Genomic DNA, 21,062 nt, shown 5'->3' on the forward strand with positions numbered 1-21,062 from the left:
ATATAAGAAAAGTAAAATATATGGACCCAGACCTCAGGAAGGTTACATTCTAATATAGGAGATAACTATGTGAATACTTTCAAGATGCATATAGTGTAAATAGGAAGTAATCTCAGAGAGAAGACACTAATATTCAGGTGTGCTGAAAAGATCTCTTAAAGATGATGTGATTTAAACTGATAATCAAAGAAAACCAAAGAAGCCTGGAGATGAGAAAAGAGAGTAAATACCAAACATAATGAATTATCATGTATGAGGAACAGAAAGATGGTTAGTACTAGTGGTCATGCTGGAAAGGCTGAAAGTATAGCTGAAGTGAAAGATGTGATATTTGCTATCCAAAGATTAACATAGTAAGCATGGAGAGGCTCATCCCATAGAATCATACATCTTTAGAAATTCTGAATCAGAGTGGTAAAATAAAAAAAAAATAATTACCAGTGAGAATAGTGTGGTTCCAGATCTATTTTTATCTTCCAAACACATGTTTAAGAATATTTTCTTTCTTTCTATAAGGCAGAAATATCTATCTTTCAAGTAGCAGTGCTTTAAATCAGAGTGTAAGATCTTTGGTTATATATTTTATATATAATATAAATTTATAAAAATGCCAAATTAGAAGAATAAAATATAGAGGAAATTTCAATCAAGTGAGTATAATGGGGGAGAGGAACCTGGCATAGAGATATATGATTTATAATGTTTGTCCTTCATTTTTGAAGAAGACCACATCAGGAAGATGATGCCAAGGTTAGCACATGAACTGGATTTAAATGAGGGCATGCTGTGCTAATTCACCAGCCACTTTCTCCTCCAGAGGCATCTGGGTCCAGCGGCCAGATATGAATCAGGATTACTGGAGATGGTCCTGGGTGCAAGCCAATCCGGGTTCAGTGACTTGCCCAAGGTCACACAGCTCAAGTCAAGTGTCTGAGGTCAGATTTGAACTCCTGTCCTGACTTCAAGGCCAGAGCTCTACCCACTGCACCACCCAGCTGCTCTCATAATTTAATGTTTTAAAAAAGCATCAAGGAAATTTCTTTTAAAAATGTAAAGCAATATTTAAAATGTCAGATTACTTTGAAAAAGTGTTACATATTATCTTTGAAATTCAGCATCCATGAGAATCAAGTCCAGTGTTTGTTTGGGCTAGTTATATGTTTCAAAAGCCATTCCGTTTGGTTTTTCCCAGAATAGTAACTGTGCCTGCAAGGATTTAGGCCGCTGAAAGTGAAAAACAGCCATATCATGCAGTACACAGTGACCATTTATGTTGGTTTTGTCCTCTGTGCATAAATAAGCAGGCAATGAATGGTCATTGTGCTTCTGGAAATGTTATGCCAGCACAGGCAACTTTGTTAATTTTGGAAACTCATCATTTCTCACTCCATCCTTGTGACTTAAATGTTTCAGGTGGTCTATTCAGTAATGAATTGAACTCTGAATTCAGTGTCCCTGGATACCTGCAATGGGGAATGATCCATCAGCCAACAAAACATACTGAGTAGTGTTTGTGTCCAGATTCTAATGCTGCAGTAGGTACTTTTTGGTATAAGCACAACTGGAAAGGCTTCCTGAACTATTATAGGGGTGGGGAAGGAGTGGACCAGGTATTGTTTTTTCATGCATTTCTGACTGTGCTGGAGTTGAATGCAACTGATATGACATTAAATTCTCTCTCTCTCTCTCTCTCTCTCTCTCTCTCTCTCTCTCTCTCTCCTATATATATATATATATATATATATATATATATATATATATATGAAATGAGGCCCTTTCAATTTTGCACATTCAGGGCAATATAGTAGGAGAAGAGAATAGAAAGATATCAAGGAAGCTCTGAGTATAGTGAGACATTTTAGATGCTGTGATGACTTGTGGACCCCAAAGTATTTGTGTTTGGGGGTACATACATATATTCTTCTGCTTTGATGGGACTTCAGGAAGGTGCAACAACAGAAAAAAAAGCACCTCAGAAAAATTCTTCCAAATCTGTCCTTACATTGCTATATTGTTTTGGGGCCTGAGGACTAGACTAAACTCTTCAATGTTTTCAGCTGCCTATGATGAGTTTGTTCATTAAGATGGAACACCTGATCACTAGTTGATGACACTGCTTCCATTACTGGAGGGTTGCTAGTAAATAAGGTCCTGTATGTGACATTAAGTAATAAAAAGTAAATTGTAAATAATTTATTTTTATCCCCAGAAGGGTTTGTAATTTAATAGGACAATAGGACATGTGATCATGAATCTATCTTATCCAGCCTCACCTCCAGAAAACCAGGACTTATTGGGGCATGTTGTCAGTTTCTCTGTTGCACCCTTCCTTTTCCCCTTGATCTTCAAAGCTTGTTTTAGAATCAGTAATCAAATCAATTCTACCATTGCTACTGGAAAGGGAGTCTTTATCAACAGTGCTATTATTTCAAACATAATCTCTATGACTCCCCAAACCAATATTCCCTTCCCTGGCCACCACTTCTTTCCATGACTTCCCTTATTAAAATGTATAACCCAAGATCCAAAGTACATACATATATATATATATATATATATATATATATATATATATATATATATATATATGTATGGAGGACAGTCTTTGCCACAAATATAAACTCCTTGAGATTGAGGACTGTTTCTCTTTTGTATTTAGCTCACTAATGCTGAACCAATGCTTGGCACATGGCAAGCTCTTAATAAATGCTCATTCATTCATTCATGAACCCATTTAAAAACAGAAATAGAAACATGTCATATGTTTAGAAGTCAAGACATCTGTGTTCTATTTGCAACCTTCTTAGGAGACTGAGTAAAACACTTAATCTTTCTTCCTCTGTTTCCCTTTTTATATATTGGGAGCTAATGATTCCTGCCCTTCTTACCTCACAAGAGTTGTGAAAACCAAATAAATGATTATGTAAGCAATTTGAAATGTACAATATGCTACTGGAATACAAGGTATTATTATTATAATAACTAATTATAGTTATATGAAAGCATAGTCCAGGGGATGTTGGAATGACTGGGATTACTGGGTAGGGCTGGGTGGGGTTAGAATGAGAAAGCTTTATGGGTTTTAGAGAAATTTTGGTATCTTATCTTTTGGAATTTCAAAAAACCCCAACTCCCAGCACTTTTGTTACACTCTACTTTTAAAATGATCATATCAAACATCAAAGGAATTTTACCAACTTTTAACTGGGTTGTAGTTAGAGGTAAGCAGAGGATCATTATCTTGTCTTGAAAGCCCACCTATCTTCATATTTCTACCATATGATAGGAAATGGCTTAAAGGCCAACAACAAAGAGATTGCTAAATGAAGGTGGTCATGGCTATTGGTGAGTTTTCTTGCCTCTGGGTGCTAGAAACAAATAGAAATTTTACTGATCGAAGTAGGAATGAAATTTATAGTGGCCTCTGAATCAACCAGAAGCCCAGGAATGTTCAAGAGGTCTTGTCTCTGACCTGCTTAAGAGAAGAGATTGCTTGCTTTTTGGAAGAGGCCAGATCTACTGACCTGAATGTATGTGGTGTCAGTTGTAGGTTGTATATTAGTTGCATAGTGATAAGTCTGTCCCTCAGATTTTAGTGATATAGGGAACTCTCTTTATTGATGCAAGTGGACACCTTCTTTGAAAACTTCTAGAATTGCCTGAAACACCAAGAGGTTATATATAACTTGCTGAGGCTTACGTAGCCAGCATATTTCGGAGGCAGAACTTGAACTCAAGATTTTCCACTCCATTATGCTGCCTCTGTTAAAAGAAGTAAATTTGGAAGTTTGAACTCATGCTTTAAGGGAGTTCAATGTAAGACAGAAATCAGATTATTAGTCAGACCAACTTCCAAGAGCTTGGAAATTTCCAAGACCTGGGCAATTGGCTTAACTTGAGTTAGCTCATTTGTAAAACTGAGTGGTTAATAATAGATCTCTGTGGAGAAAGATATTTGTAAATACAAGCTTTGATTGTAATACATTTGTAAACCATTGCCTAAATTTGATCCATCTAAACTGCTTTAAAAAAATTGTGTGATAGGGGTGGCTAGGTGGCCCTGGAGTCAGGAGTACCTGAGTTCAAATCAGACCTCAGGCACTTAATAATTATCTAGCTGTATGACCTTGGGCAAGCCACTTAACACCATTTGCCTTGCAAAAACAAAAAGCAAACAAAAAAAAACGCTAAAAAAATCATGTGACAGACAATATTGCTATAAGGATAATTTATTTTTTAAATCAAACTTATACAGGTATACTATCATTTTCTGAAATAAAGAAAAAATGTGATTTTTTTTTCTTTTTCAAAAGAAATATGAGTTAAATGAGAGTCTGTATGGCACAGCAGACTATCCCTAGAGTAAGGAAGATTGTCTTCAAGTACAATCACTGACTCATACATACCATTTGACCACAGATAAACATTTAATTTAGTTGTTTCTTCTGCAAAATTCTATAAGACTATACAATATAGTCATATTATAGTTCTATAATCAGATTTCCATAATCAGCAGGACTGATCCGAAAAACTCCAATGTGTATATATATCCAAAAAAGTATGGATAATTTAGAACACAAATTGTACTGTTGCTATAAGAGCTGGATTTAAGAGTTAAAGGGCCTCAGGATTTAATCCTGGCTCTATTACTTACTATCCATATGATTTTAGGCCAGTCTTCATGCCCTTTAGACCTGACTTCTTTATTTGTAAAATAAGAGGTTGAATTAAATGACTTCTAAGCTTCCTTCTAGTTCTGAATCTATGAAGTTATAATGCATCCTTGAATGCATTATTCACAATTCAAGTACTTAGCATTTTTATGAGTTTATATTACATGGATTAAAATCAGTTTACAATACTCTTAAAATATATATTTTTTGGTGAAGAGCTAGGCAACTATACAGTTAATTTTGTTCAAAATCAAAAGCTTACAAATTTGCATCAAAATTAAGACTGCTTAATTACAACCCTGACACCAGCAACCTCTTTAATTATATGTGTTAAAGAGACTGACATCCTGGGGGGATAACCAACTCAAAATTAGTCTGATTTTTTGAGTGTCTCTATGTGGAGGGGTGTGTGTGTGTGTGTGTGTGTGTGTGTGTGTGTGTGTGTGTGTGTGTGTATCAGTGTATAGTTCTTAGGAAATTTAAAAGTATTTTAATGCAAAGGAGTGAAAAGGCTCAAATTATTCTTGAGGACATACCATTTTCCACTTTATAAATTCTAGGAGGGGTAAAAGATGGATGCAGAATTCTGCAAATTTTAAGAACATATTAGCTTCCTATACTTTCCCTGTCTAAATTGCATGCTATAGATTTTTTAGAGCTGGAAAGAACTTTAGAATCCAATCTTTCATTAGTGTTTTATTATTAATGATATTTTTAAAACAATACATGTTTCTAAAAGTCTTTAATTACGAATACATTAATAAAACCAGTCCTTAGAAGACACAATAGAAAATACTGATTACTGGTTGCTTGGTTGTATCCTATATGCTATAATCGGAAAATTGGGGGAGGGACCTATTCATCTTTATTTCATCCTTTGGAGTGTTAATTCTAGTGTAAGATGGCTGCATTTCTTTATCACACTAGTCTCATTCTTTGCTTTAGGATGTGCCTTTTCTTTATTTCTTTTGCTAATGTGGAGCCCGGTAGCTCTTTGTTCCCATTGTGCTTGTCTCTTTCCTTCTTTGTGTAACTGGAATACTGCTTACCCGCATCTGCTACTGAGCATGCGAAAAATCCTTCCATAGACCCTTTACTTAGGATTTTCATTTGAAATACTCCACTTCTCCAGGTTTTAGTGACATCCAGAGAAGACTAGAGATAGATTAAAACTCAAAAAAATTGGAGTGCAAGGTTAGGTCTTAGTTTTATATGCGATCACTTTCAGGTAGAGAGAGCAGGATGGTCAAGGGCAGATGTCACACCAGGGACATACTTTTTTGTTTAGATAAAAATTTTCCCTTATTTACTTGTTTATGGATACACTTCCAGTATTCATTGTGGGATATTGAGACTGGGATATTGATCAACGCATATACATCCAAACACATAAGCACTCTATTTAAATACATGCAGAGTAATTAAATAGGAATAGGATGGGGAAGAAAGACTAACAGTTAGGGTAATAAATTATGGGTTTAATCAAAATCCTGTCTTTAATCTGAGTCTTGAAGATAGGAACTCAATAAGGTGGAGGGAAGAAACCTGTGGTATAGCCAGTGGTAGGTGAAAGAAGTATTATATGAGGAATAGCCATAAGACTTGTTCGTGGATTTGAGGTTGAAAACACTATTTGAGGTTAGATTGTAAAGGCTTTTAAAATTTAAACAGGTTCCAGTTCATCCTATAGGAAAACAGGAGAGCACTGGAAGTGATTGAGTAGGAGAGTGACATGGTCAAATTTTCAGAAAGTCCCCTAAAATTACTTTAGCATCTTTGTGTAAGATAGACTGAGGTAATGAGAAACCAATTAGGAGGTTATTGTAATAATCTAATTGAGAGGAAAAAAAGATCAGAACTAAGATGGTGGCTATGTGAATAGAAGGGAGTATTTGGACTCGAAGAGACAAGAGACGTGGCTGTAGAAGCACAAGATTGACAACTGATTCAAACAAATGAGGGAAAATGAGTAAGCAATCTAGGATATGAATGTTAAAAGGTGTGGGAAACTTTAAACAGAAATGGGGAAATTTGTTAGAGGGGAGGGTGGGAGGGGGAAGAGTTCAATTTTTGGACAAATCTAGGTAGTAGAAATTTAGGACTAGATTTGAGAATTTGGAATGCAGGTAGCACCAACATTCTATCCTTTAGAAGAAGAGTCTAGTAGTCTTGGACTAAGCCAGGGCTCTAGCCATGGCCAACCAAGCCCATGTGGTTTACTGTGGTGCTTGAGGTCCCAAGTCCAAGTATCATTTCGGAAGAATAAACTAGAGGACCTGAACACCAATGGCAAGGGCCCTTGAGGTCATCTGCTTCTGAAGTAAAACTGTTGGGAAACTTGTATATCCCAAGAAGGCTGGACATGGCTTTGTTTGGACTCTCCAAACAAGTACCTGCATATTGTGGTAGAATTCAAGGCCATCCTGGACTAATGGGGCCTGAAGACAGGGCTCAAGGACTTTGTCCCCATCTTTGCCCACTGGTGCTCTATGATGGGAAGGATTAAAATATCCTTTGGATTCCTGTTTCTTCCCTGAAAACCTTGCACTTTTTGGGCTGAGATCGATGCCCCTGGATCTTGCCCCAAGTGTGTGCATTGTGTGTATTCCCTTGTCAAAGATCTCACTATTAAACTCCTCTTGGATTCCTACTTCTTCCTGCCCCAACTACACAAAAGTGTTGTCTCCTTTTATTATCCTCTTCTGGGTCTATCAGGATTCCCCTCTTTCCTGCTCAAGTATTTTCTTCTGTCCAGGATTCTCAGATATTTCCTCAGTAAAATGAGAAGGTGTGGACCTCAGAGTTGTCTTGTACCTTGCAGAGGGGCTTTTTCTATCTTTGCCGAAGATGGAAGGAGGCTCGCATCTAGCCTGGTATGGCCCAAGGAAACCTATAAAACAGTATTTACCACAAGGGCTAATAAATAGAAAAAATGTTCCCTTGCCCCTAAAAAAGGAGAAAGGAAAAAAAAGAAAAGCTAGCACTACATCCACCCTCTTCCCATGTAAAAAAATAGTCAAATGGAATTTTTTTCCATTGGAAAAGGAAAGATCAATTGATGGAAGTAGGGATGTTTAGTTTGGGGGAAAAAGAGCAGGACAGATTCTTTCAGAACTTGTTGCAGTTTTTTTTTTAGCTTTTGAAGAAAACTGGTATCAGGGAGGTGATGTCATGCCATGCAAGTGAACTGAATTTATGTGGGGGGAGGGGTGTACTGGGCAGTCACTAGTCTCACTTTCTCCTCTGGAACCATCCAGATATAGATCAGGACCAGAGGGTACTGGATGCAGAGGAAGACCTTGGCCTTTGTGAGCTAAGGGTGTTAATAGATCTCTGAGGCTAAGCAACACCCATTCAATCATTAAGGTTAGGTAAGAAAGAGATGAGGCAAAGAATGTGTATTTTTACCTAGTCCAAAAAAAATATCAAACTGGGAGGCGAAGACTCTCAGGGCCAGGGAAGAAAGAAGTGAGTGCAAAGGTGGTTCCCCCCTTCTTGGGCTTGACACTGACTTGTTAACCCTTTCGTTGGATATATTTCAGTGTTTTATCACGGTCGATCCCTTACCTGTATGACCTTTCAGATCCCTTCGAACTTCAAGCACTTGATTTTAATTCTTGGCTTCTCAAATCATTGTCGCTGTTCACCCTTCCTTTTAGAGGAGGACCAATGACATCATGGGGGTGATGCGATTGGATTTAAGATCTACATTTTGTGTATCTGTGTTGCAATGCCCGACTGCTATTCAAATCAGCAGGCAACGTAGCACCTATCAACTGGCATACACAACTACAGATTTTTCTTAGCAGTGGTTGGTGAACTGGCCCACGGGCCGCCTGGCGCCTGGCCGCTTGGCCTCCCGGTGGGTGAGCTTTCTAACAGAAGACTTCTAAGGTACTTCTGCTTCTTTTTGCCCCAGCACTCAGGCCACGACCTGCGCCCACCCAACGAGGCTCGGTCTCCAGTTAGGGATGAAGGCAGGGAAGGACAACTTTTCAGTCTCCCTTAATTAGGCACCTGGCCCAGGGGTGGGAGCGGTTGTTTCCGTTCTCACCCCCCCCCCCCCCAGACCCCAACCCCACGATCCGGCACCGCCCTTTCCCAGTTCCCTCTCATCCAAGCGCATCCCCCCTAACCGCTCCCACGCCACGCCACGCCACGCCCCCGGCCCCCGCCAAAACCCGGAGCCGCGGAGCCCTGCTCTTGAAAGCCCTGTGGGAGCGGAGGGGGCTCCAGTGAGCATGTGCAGAAGAACTTGGTGGCTGCTGGCTCGCGCTCGCTCGGCCGGACGAGGCCGGGGCAGGTGGCTGATGCTCGCCGGGGGTGGCCGCCCCGCACCCGCAGTGCTGGCCGCCGGCCTTGGGCAGGCGGGAGGAAGGGCGCAGCGGCAGCGGCGGCGGCGGCAGCCCGGGCGCGCGGGCAGCGGGGCCCCGGCCTCGGCTCTGGGGGCCGGGAGTGGAGGATGGAGGCGGCGCTGCTGAAGCCGGCCGCGCCGCAGATGATGGCGGAGCAGGTGAAGTGCTCCCCCGGCGGGGGCGGCCCCGGAGCCGGCCCCGGGAGCGTGGTGAACGCGGAGCTGGAGGTGAAGAAGCTGCAGGAGCTGGTGCGCAAGCTGGAGAAGCAGAACGAGCAGCTGCGGAGCCGGGCGGCCAGCGCCGCCGCGGCCGCCGCCGCCTCCTCCTCCGCCGCCGCCGCCTCCCCAGCCTCAGCCTCCCCCGGCTCGCACCTGCTGCTGCTGCCGCCGCCGCCGCTGTCCCCGCCGGCCGTGGCGCTGACCGTGACCGTCCCGGCCGCCGCTGGGAGCCCCCTGAGCCCCCCGGCCGCAGGCGCCGCGGCGGGCTTGGCGCTGGCCCTGGGCGGCGGCGGCGGCGCCAGCCCGGCTTTCCCCGGGACCTACTGCCTGCCCAGCCCGGCCCCGACCCTCCTGTGCAGCCTCGCCCAGCCCGAAGCGCCCTTCGTCTACTTCAAACCCTCCCCCGCCGGCTTCCCGGGGCCGGGAGAAGGCGGAGGGGCCGGTGGGGGGCCGGAGGCTGGGGGCGCCTCCCCGCTGGGGACTTCGGCCCCGGCCTCCCCGGCTCCGACCCTGCTGGATGAGGTGGAGCTGCTGGACCTGGAGAATGGACTCTGCAGCCAGCTGGAGGACGAGTATACATGGTATTGTTGGACATTCCCCATTTGCCCCCCTCTTCTTCCAGCCCTCGGGCTCATCTCGCGACCCGGATCCCCGGAGCGTGCCCAGCTGCCCTGTCCTCCGGGGAAGGTGGTCTCCGGGGCATCCTGGTCTCCGGGGCCCCATCCGCCCCGTGGAAGGGAGAGGACTCCGAGGTGCTCCCCCTGGACTCCCTTCTTTCTCAGATCTGTCCTCCCTCCCGCCCTCCGAGACCCTGAAGGCAACTCTGTCGCCTCCTCGCCTTAGATACAGGAAATGGTGGCAGTGACAGGTGCCAACAGCTTGTGTCACTCCGGGGCTCCTGGCTCTTGTTGAGCGGGGGCGATTAGTTTGCATTCCCTTGAGGGACCAAAGGAGGCTCTTTTGAATCGCGGGAACCCTCCCTTAACTACTACCCCCTCATCTTCCATTCTGGTTCTCTCTTACTGCTTTCCTGCTGTTAAGTCTAAGCTATGAAGTGGCTAGCTACACCCTCCTGCCTTTTAATTCTCCTTTTGATACAATTCTTGGATCCTGGCTCTTTATTAGCCTTAACTGGAAAATCCATATGATCTTGTTTTGCTGCTGTTTAAAAAAAATCTGCTTTTCCGTCTCTATTTCCTTTCCCCATTAGCCAAATGGAATCATCCTGTTATCTGGATTTTCTCCTGTCCTCTACTCCCATGGACTATTCGCCTGCTAATATTGCCTTTCTGCTCCTTTGAAGGGAATGCTTTTTTTTTTTCTATTTGATGAACAGTTTATCTATTTTGCCCCATCTGGGAGATCTGAGTTGGTGCAGTCATACATTATTTGCTGCATTTCCATTGATATTTTAATCTTGCAGATCTCCTTTTGAAATTCTAAGTTGCCTTGCAAAATGTGCTGACCTCACTGGCTTTCTCCTGAGTTGTAGTTGTCAGAAATGTGACCTTAACTAAGGAGTCTTAAACTGTGTGTGCTTGGTGGGTATTTGAACAAGTTGCTGAGGACTTTGCCTTTTACTTTGAAATTCAGTTGGAAACTCTTTATCTCTTTACCTTGTTCATTGAGTTCTGCTTACTTCTGGTATAGTCACCTTTCCAAGAGGGATAGCTTTTTGCAAAAGATCTCAATTAAAGCTCTAGTAATTTCTAATTAGTAGATTTTCAACAGATGACCAAAGTCTGTCACTGGTTCTAGAACTCAAAGGGAGCATGTCCAGTTCAGTTAAATGTAACCCAGGGAGGTTATGAGGGCTTCACTTAGAAAAACTAATGTCAATTTCACTAAAATAATAGGGGAATTAAGGCTTATTTTGGATACTAATTATTCTTTTGAATTTGTTGACTTCCTGTTTTTCAAAATAAGTCTTGATTCTTCCCCTAATTTCACAGATTTATTGCATATATTGCATTTTTAAAATCCAGTGAAAGAGGAAATAATAAGAAAACTCTAATCTAGGGGAAGAGACTATGTATGTAGGGCAGAAGCCTGCCTGGACAGAGCATTTGTCTGCCCTAGGCAAGGTTTAAAAGTATAACACCTGGTGTATTAATTGTCCCCTATAATACTTGTTTCTCTGAAACTCACAACTCGAATTTGATAGAAAACCCTCTTCCAGAAAGTTCTCATTCTTCAGGGAACAGAATTTGAGACACTAAAATCTGACTTTTTAGAAAGGGTCACTTTTAGCATTGTCTCTTTTGCTGCACTCTAAACAGCTGCTTCTATTCATTATCCCTAAAAACACTCAATTTCCCCTTTTCTTTTTCAACTACTACCCTTTAGTCTTTCTATCCTTTCTTATGATAGTCCCAGATAACATATGAAGGATAAATCACTTTGGTACTAAGACTTAATGTATGAAAGCATAAAATATTCACAAGTGCCCATCAGAATTTCTCTTATCTGTTACCTGTGAAGACGGTTCAGTTCGTAAAACAACAAATGGGCTTTTTTTTTTTTTTGCAAGGCAGTGGGGTTAAGTGACTTGCCAAAGGTCACAAAGCTATTATGTGTCTGAAATTGGATTTGAATTCAGGTTCTCCTGACTCCAGGACCAGAGCTCTATCCACTGTGCCACCTAGCTGCCTCAACAAATGGACTTTTAAGCATTCTTTGATTTAAACTAACCCCCCCCCAAGATTAAAATGTTAACTTATAAATTTTAAATGGGTGATATAGCTGTTTTAAAGGTCCTTAACTAATTTTTTAGTGATTTTAATTACATTAAATAAATTATTACATACTATAAGGTATGTTTTTAAAAATATTAAGTTAATTATCCAATTTTTAGTGATTTTGATTCCTTAAAGTAATTATTATGTACAGAACATTGTACAAGATGGAGTAATGGGGGGGGTTAGGATAAATTTTAGATTAGAGACCTTTCCCTCAAAGAGTTTATATTAAAAGGATGATTATGTATATACTGCCTGTATCTGTATATAACAGTTCACAAGAAGAAAGTCTTTATAAGTATTAGAGTATTTAATCTTTTGGGGGAGTTATGGACCCTTTTGGCAGTTGGATAAATCTTATGAATTATTTTAAGAGCATAAAATATTGAAGTATAGTTATCAAATAAAAAAAAAGACCTCTTCAAGTTCAGTTTAAAGCCCATTACCAGGGAAAGCATCAAATGATTTATTGAGGAGGTGGTATTTGAGTTAGGTTTTAGAGAATTGGGGGGGGGCAGGAATTTAACAGCAGTAGGGGAAAGGCCTGGTAAAGAAGGCATGCATAGTGAGCAAAGGCATGAAGAAAGCAAAGCAGCAGGGGGTGCACAGGCAACTAGTCCAATTTGAAGCAGAAATTACATACAGGGGAGTTAGTGTGAAATAGCTTTGAAAGGATAACACAGTGCCAGATTGTGGAGGGACTTGATGACAGATTCTCAGACATCTTATTAACATTAATTGGGAAATCCATTTGAGCTTGTTTTGCTGCTACTTAAGTCTGATTTTTCCCCACTTATGAATTTTTCTAATTTTATTGCGATAGTGAAATGGAACTCTCTCTTTCTTTTTAAATTTTTTGCAGGGCAGTGGGGTTAAGTGGCTTGCCCAAGGCCACACAGCTAGGTATTATTAAGTGTCTGAGGCCATATTTGAACTCAGGGCTGGTGCTCTATCCACTGTGTCACCTAGCCACCTCAAATGGAACTATCTTAATCCTGCTAATACAGTACCTACCTGCTAATATTTCCTTTATGCTCTTTTGAACCTACTGATTTTTTCCTTTTTAGGGAAGAGTTTCTTCTCTGACCTGATCTTGCAGACTAGTAGTTGTGCATTCAGTCGTATTCTCTGAGGGTTTTCAAGAGGGCAGTTAGGCAATGGGATCAATGTGTAAGGAAGACTGCTTTGGAAGTGAAGATTATATGGGAAAGGTGAGAATGTAATTTAGGAAGCTACTGTATTAGGTAATCAGATAAGTAAGGATAAGGGCAGCTAGGTGGCTAGAGCACTGGCCTTAGAGCCAGGAGGACAGGAGTTTGAACATTTGGTGCTTACCAGCTGTGTGACCATGGGCAAGTCACTTAAATTGCCTCACATCCAGGGTCACCTCCAGTCCTGATTCATATTTGGTCCCTGGACCCAGATGGTTCTGGAGGAGAAAGTGAGACTGGTGACATAGCACAGCTCTTGAATCCAATTCATGGCATCATCTTCCTAATGTCGTAGTCTTCTTTGAATAAAGGACAAAACTAGAGATAATATATTAGGGCATATGAGAATGGGAATAGATGGAGAGATATGAGATGTTGAAAAGATAGAATGATATTGTTATCTGAAAGGTGAGGGAGATGGAAGTGTCAAAGAGAACATTGAATTTTTTTGGTCATGAAAGACTGAGTGAAATCATTAGTTCCGTGCTTTTTGGGAAAAGACAAGAGGGAAAGGGTATGCTGAACTAGGTGAGCTTGGATGAGAAAAAAATACACAATTTTATTTTATTATAATTGGTTTCATTTGATTCTATAAATTTGTTTTTTGATATTGTTGTTTCTGTTTTGTCTGACTCTTCATGACTGGACTTAAAGTTTTCTTGGCAAAGATACTGTAGAAGTGTGCTATTTCCCTTTCTGATTCATTTTGTAGAGATCAGAGGCAAACAGGGTTTAGTGACTTGTCCAGGACCACACAACTAGTTCATGTCCAAGGCCGGATTTGAACTCTGGTCTTCCTGATTCCAGGCCCAGGACCTTGAGCTACAATCCGTAGGTTTCATTAGACTGCTAATAGGGTCTATGACACAAGATCCATGACACCACTTTTAGCAGGTGGTTATCTAATATTATATATAGAGATCAAACTGGGTAATATTTCAGAATGGAAGGGGCATTTAATTTAGCAATTATTGGAGACATTAAAGTTTCAACAGTGTGGTGGAGATGAAAATAAAGACTACAAGGAGCTGAATTGAAATTAGTAAGAAAGATAAGATATTGGGCATGGACAACTTTTGGAAAAAGTTTGACTGTCAAGGCAGATGGTTATTAGCTAGAAGAGGTATAAAGGTCAAAGGCAGATTGGGAAGGACTGCGGGGCCTGTTGATAGGTAGTAGAGAAAAGAGACGGAATGAGGTTTGTTCCCATGAGAACAAGTTAACTTGAATAACATTTGTCACTTATCTGAGAGGCTTTTTTTTTGGGGGGGGGCAGTAGATGGGTAGACTGCCTATTTGATGTTAACATAGTACCAGCAAGAAAATTTCATTTTTCTTCCAATGAAGAAGAAATGTTTTTCAAGCATTTTGGGATTGTTTCCTCTTTATCATCCTGACAGATACTAAAGAAACTGGTTCTAGGATTTCATATCATTATTTGAAAGGCCAATGTTTTCAAGATGTTCTCTCTATCTTTTGAGTTTTTTATTTAATAAGTGAGGTAGAATTAATATATATTATATTATATATAAAATATATGTTTGCCCTTCACAATTTTAGCTTAATGAATTGAACCATTGTACTCTTTGTTGTTTTAGGAACTGTTGGTGACACTCCATAAAATCCTTTTTGGTGGTTGAACTTAATATTTAAATACAATGTTTATTAGAACTGTTTCATCTTTGTTTGGCATGGGTGTTTTGACCTTTTATTTTCTGATCTGGTCTGGTTCTCCCCTCCCTAAGCAACCATGTGACCCTTGTTTTCAGCCCCCCCCCCCCCCCATATTAACCCAGTATAACTCAGAACTTTGAGCTTGAGATCCCTTTGGTTTCCATCTCTCCAGGGATTGCTGGAAACATGTATTCAGTTTCTACCATATGCCAGACTGAGCACCAAATACACTCAAGAAGTTTAAAATCTACCAGGGGAAGACAATACATAAAACGGAAGCTATCCTGAAAGGGGTGGTGGCCATGAAGTCCAAAAGAAGTGTAACTAGATTGAAATGTATTGGTGAAATCCTGAGCACCCTCCTTATATTAAAAGGAGATTTTTGGAGCTCATAGCTCTATCCTTCAGTCAGAGGAACAAAGGTTTCAGATATGAGTACTAAGGCCAATTTGATCTTTCGTTATGAGATTTTCTAATGATGAGGTTTTTAGGTAATGAGGAGTCAAAAAAGAGTATAGCTGGTTTCTTTTACTTTTTTTGTGGAGACCAATAGAGTACTTAGGCTTTGTGTTATTCCTTATTCTTATTATTTGATGTATCTACCTCTTTTACCAGTAATATATGTCATCGATAATAGAATTCATATCAGGTCATTGTCTGAAATGTATGAGTCTACAAACTTTAGTGACTTGAAATTTTCACTCTTTTGAAACCGTTGTCATTGGGAAGATAATGGTATTTTAAAAAACAATCAAAACAAATAGACTTTTTTGTCACTGATAAATTTGGAGTTATCTTGTATAGATAGTTTCTCAAATACTGTCTAGTCCATTCTAGTCATCTATAGGTCTTTCTTTAACCAGCTGAAATGCCTGTTCTTTATTTTATGTATAAGTCTGTTGTGAAATTATATCTTCTTTTCCAGTAATGCACATCTTGATGTGTAGGCACATATATACATATACACAAAGATAGATTCAGATACACAGCTGGAATAACTAATGGTCTATCTGTTCAATTGTATGTCTCAATTTGTAATAAATGTCTATTATAATATACATTATTATGAAAAATATATATATATATATATGTACTCTAATATTCCCACTATAAATGGTTAGTCTGATCTCTTTGGCCATAAATTGGATCATTGAAATAAAGTTATCTCTGCTCACATCTTTCATAAACTAGTTGAATTTTAGCTGGTATAACAGGATATAGCTTGTTGGAGTGGAACCTTTCAAATTGTATATTTTTTATACTAAGGAAAAGTAATTTTATTTTCTTAATTATATATTTTTATGTTTTAAATTTTTTTAGTATTAAGACTTTATTTATTTTGAATTTTACAATTTTCCCTCCTAATCTTACTTCCCTCCTTCTACACCCTACAGAAAGCAATTTGCCAGTTTCCGTGGTATACATTGATCTAAATTGAATGTGATGAGAGAGAAATCATATCCTTAAGGAAGAAACATAAAGTATAAGAGATAGCAAGATCAGACAATAAGATATCAGGTTTTTTTTTCTAAATTAAATTAGTCCTTGGTCTTTGTTCCAACTCCACAGTTCTTTCTCTGGATACATATAGTATTCTCCATTGCAGTCAGCCCCAAATTGTCCCTGATTGTTGCTATATATATATATATATATATATATATATATATATATATATATATATATATATATATCTATATATATATATATTTTTTTTTTCACTGTTTGCTAAGCCATCCCCCAACTGAAGGTCATTTACCAGATTCTTTGCCACCACAAACAGGGCTGCTATGAATATTTTTGTACAAGTGATGTTTTTACTCTTTTAAAGTAAAAGTAATTTTAAAAATAATGTCTTATCAGAAATTTAAGATTGAATGTCAATACAAATAACTCTACTTTCTAGTAACCTTGTATTTAAATTAATTTCTATTTATGAAATATCAACATTATTTCAATCATTTCCTCCTAGTCTTCCTTAGGATTCTTTGTTCATTCATTCTCTAAAACTTTTTTTTAATTTAAGGCAGTGGGGTTAAATGACTTGCCCAAGGTCATACAACTAGGCAATTATTAAGTATCTTAGGTCATATTTGAACTCAGGCCCTCCTGACTCTAGAACCGGTGGTCTATTTACTGTGCCAACTAGCTGCCCCGTTCATTCATTCTCATTTGCTTTTTTTCATATGTTCATGGTTAGAAGATTCCCTTCTTTTGGTTATCTTTTTTCCTAACTTTTTCTTATTTTATAAAGGTCTTTCCAGATTTCCTTGTATAACTTGTTTTCATTGCAAAATATATTACATTAGTATAACATATTAGCAATTTCTATATTTCAAAAAACTGAAAGCAAAATTATGTTTTGAAACCCCCCAAAAGAATAGGAATAATGAATTTTATATTCTTTTCTACTTCTGTCACTTTTTCTTTCACTTTAACAAAGTTTAAGATATGGCTTACTATATAAAAAGAGATCTTTAAAAAGCCTTCATACAACCCTCTTGTTTTCATTCATTGACTTTTCACAAAAGTTTTATAAAGATGTGAGAGACATGAATATAGATTTTTTTTCATCTTAAAAATCAAAATCAGGCTTATTTTCAAATTTTGGTTTCAAATTCTGACTCTTAACATTTACTAAAACTCACTTTCCTCATTTGTGAAATGGGGATAACAATACAAATAATATTCATTTTATAGGTCTATTATGAAGTTTAAATGAAATAATGTGTTTTAACTACATGTTGCAAACTTTAAAGCACTATTTAAATACCTGCTATCTATTTATTTATTTATTTGACTTTTGCAAGGCAATGGGGTTAAGTGACTTGCCCAAAGTTACATAGCTAGGTAATTATTAAGTGTCTGGGGCTGGATTTGAACTCAGGTTCTCCTGACTCCAGGACCAGTGCTCTATCCACTGTACCACCTAGCTGCCTTCAAATGCCTACTCTTTAAATACCTGTTACACTTTTTAATCTAAACATATTGTTCCACCATCAGATCACTTGGAGAGAAAGAAGAAATGAATTCAGAGCACACTAATCATTTAGTTCAATAATTATTTAATAATTACATATATGTCAAGCTCTGCTAATTTCTAGGAATATAAATACTAAAAAAGAAAGACGTTCCTTGTTCTCAAGGAACTTATATTCTAATGGGGAAAGACAGCACAGAAAAGGAAGGTGAAAAAGAAGGTTAGTTACCCAGTGTGTAGGCATGGTTAAGAAGTCAGAAATGAAATATCTAAACTGAACTCCCTTCTTAAATAGTTCTTTTTAAAAATTTTAGACAAATATAAAATAATAAAAGAAAAAATTGCCATGTGTACAGCAAATCATGAGAGGATTCAAAATATAAAGCAATACATTTCCATTTCAAGAAAGCTTTTTTTTTTTTAGGTTTTTTTTGCAAGGCAAATGGGGGTTAAGTGGCTTGCCCAAGGCCACACAGCTAGGTAATTATTAAGTGTCTGAGACTGGATTTGAACCCAGGTACTCCTGACTCCAGGGCTGGTGCTTTATCAGCTACGTCACATAGCTGCCCCTCAAGAAAGCTTTTATAATAAGTTTAACATTGTCAATCTTTTTATTGTTTTCTTGTAGGTTTTCTCTTGGTCTCTGCAGTATGATTTTTATTATACTCCCCTCCCCCCAAATTACAAGTTGAGTGTGGATATATATTTAATATATATATATATACATATATATATATATATACATGCATATATACCATATATAGACACAAATTTATATATAATATACAAATACACGTACCTATTCATAGATATTTATAAACTTACATATACATGCATATGCACTCATATACCCACATTCACACATATGTATAATATATATGTATATCTTTTAGTCTATATCTATAATAAATATTATCACATAAATATATACACACATATATTCATACACATATGTAAGACTATACTATACTTATATTTCCACTTATCCTCTGTTTTTCTGAAGATGAATAGCATCCTCCTTCATAAGTCATCTTTCCATAATTTTCTAAATCCAGCTCATCAATTTCTCCAACATAGTATTATTTCTACCTTATACTTTCTTGTTATTTTAAATAATCTCAAACATAATGATTAATATTTCTGTGATATAGTATAATTTCCTTATATTTCTCTTTTGAATTAATCTATTTTTAGCTTTAACTGTATCTTAGATCATGACTAGTATCCTTGCTTTTTTTTACATAATGAATTCTACTCCTGATTTTTATTTTGTTTGTGTGTGAATCTCTCATTTTTAATAACATTTCCTGAAAGCAGCAATCCCTCCTCACTCTTCTGCTTTATGAACACTCACTACCTTGTTCTCCTATTCCTTTGATCTCCCCCTCCCCCCTCCAAGAATCCCTCTCTTACACAGCCTTCTATTAAAACCTTCCCCCCATTAAATGGAGTTTTTTGTAGAGTATATAATTCCACCCTCCAATTAGAGTATTAAAGTGTAGTGATGGCATCTTGTAGGTTAGTGAGGATTTTCCAAAAATGAGATTCCTGGGACTTAGTGTAGAATTCAGAGAAGTATCAGGGTAGTGAAGTCATGTGTCATGTGAGAAATGATATTAAACTGTTATGATAATAAAAATAGATTTCATGCATTTTACCAAAAAACTAAAATAAATTTCACTTGCTCTAAAGAAAATTCCATACTTTAAATTCCACTTGAATGTTGTTTTGTCTAGTTCTATACAGTAACACTAGATGATTTAGTTAGGCACTAATTTTTATTATAATTGTTTATCCATTGAATATCTCTCTAAATATCTGCCTTTATTTCTACAAAGAGCGTTTTGTAGTTTTGTTCATGGAGGTTCTGATTGTTTCAGAAAACTTGTCTTAGGAAGGACATTTGATAAGCTTGAGAGAAAGGAGCTAAGTCATGAAGGACTTTTCATATATCTTGAATAAAGATCAGATGAAATAACTAGGTATGTGTAGCCTAAAGAAGAAAAGGCTCAGGGCCAACAAAATAATCTGTGTTTAAGTATTTGAAGGCTTGTCACGTGAAAGAGGGATTAGATTTGATCAGAAGTAGGAACAATGGCTAGAAATTGTAAAGAGGTAAATTGTAGGCTAAATATCAGGAAAATCTTTCCTAAATAATTAGAGCTATGCATGAGTGAACTGGGCTGTATTTAGAGTCTTTACTGCCCTTTTTTCCTCCTGTAGCCCCCTCCCCCAGTGTCTTTAAGTGGAGATTGAATGTCCTCTTGTGGGGTATATATAGCAGAATTTTTTTTTTTTGCAAGGCAAATGGGGTTAAGTGGCTTGCCCAAGGCCACACAGCTAGGTAATTATTAAGTGTCTGAGGTAGGATTTGAATTCAGGTACTCCTGACTCCAGGGCCGGTGCTTTATCCACTCCACCACCTAAAGGCCCCTAGAAATTTTTTTTTTAAAGGAAGCATTGAATTAGGTGACTGCTAAGGTGCTATCCAACTCTTAAAATCTGTGATTTGTCAATATTCAGTAAAGACTACTCTAGAAAAACTGATAGATGTGTTCTATTTCAAGTCTTTTAGTTATTCTCCTTTCTTCTTTATATACAAATATTCTAAGAGTATCTGGCATAGATGAGTCTCATTCCAGCCTTTCTCCAATTAAGTTCTCACCTGTTTTGTGAGGTGATATTGCTCATCTTGCATGAGGTTTTGCCAGTGAGTTTGTATTATAAACTGGTGTCTTTTAGCTGTCATGTCTCCTGGCTTAGCAAGTGAGTTTGGTTTGCTAGTTTAGCTGATTTCTGGATTCTTTCAGTCTTTCTTGTCTTGAATTAAACTTTTCTAAGAAATGGGGGATAATCATTGGTTTTTTTTCTGTTTTCCAATTTTTTGGTAGTCAGTAGCCTTCACTTTCAATAGATCTGGTTGGAACTAATTGAATGTGGTGTCTCTTCATCTTTATCTGGTCTTTTAATATCAGTCAATAAACATTTATTAAGTACCTACTATGTTATAGGCATTGTCTTGGTTAACTAGAGATACAAAAGGGGACAAAAACATTCCTTACAATCTGATAACAATATAGTATCTATTTTTTTTTTGTTTTTGCTTTTTTGCTCTACTAAGCATTCTATGATCTCATAACTGAGTCTTAAGTGATTTTTCATCTCAGTATCTAGTTATGTCTTGCTTTGTTAAATGTAGTCAGTTTCTCTTTTTTG

The 21,062-nt window shown here is 38.3% G+C and overlaps 1 protein-coding gene across 2 annotated transcripts in view; it reads left to right on the plus strand.

Annotated features, from left to right (window-relative positions):
- The first annotated feature begins 9,053 nt into the window (after positions 1–9,053).
- SLAIN1 (SLAIN motif family member 1) overlaps positions 9,054–21,062 on the plus strand; it is a 79,054-nt gene continuing 67,045 nt past the window's right edge. For both annotated transcript variants that reach the window (XM_074191861.1, XM_074191862.1), the window contains exon 1: positions 9,054–9,827. In XM_074191861.1, coding sequence (XP_074047962.1) covers positions 9,136–9,827 — 692 coding nt within the window. In that variant the 5' untranslated portion in view covers positions 9,054–9,135. The remainder of the gene's footprint in view (positions 9,828–21,062) is intronic.

This window comes from Macrotis lagotis, chromosome 6 (genome assembly GCF_037893015.1).
Source record: "Macrotis lagotis isolate mMagLag1 chromosome 6, bilby.v1.9.chrom.fasta, whole genome shotgun sequence".
NCBI lineage: Eukaryota > Metazoa > Chordata > Mammalia > Peramelemorphia > Peramelidae > Macrotis > Macrotis lagotis.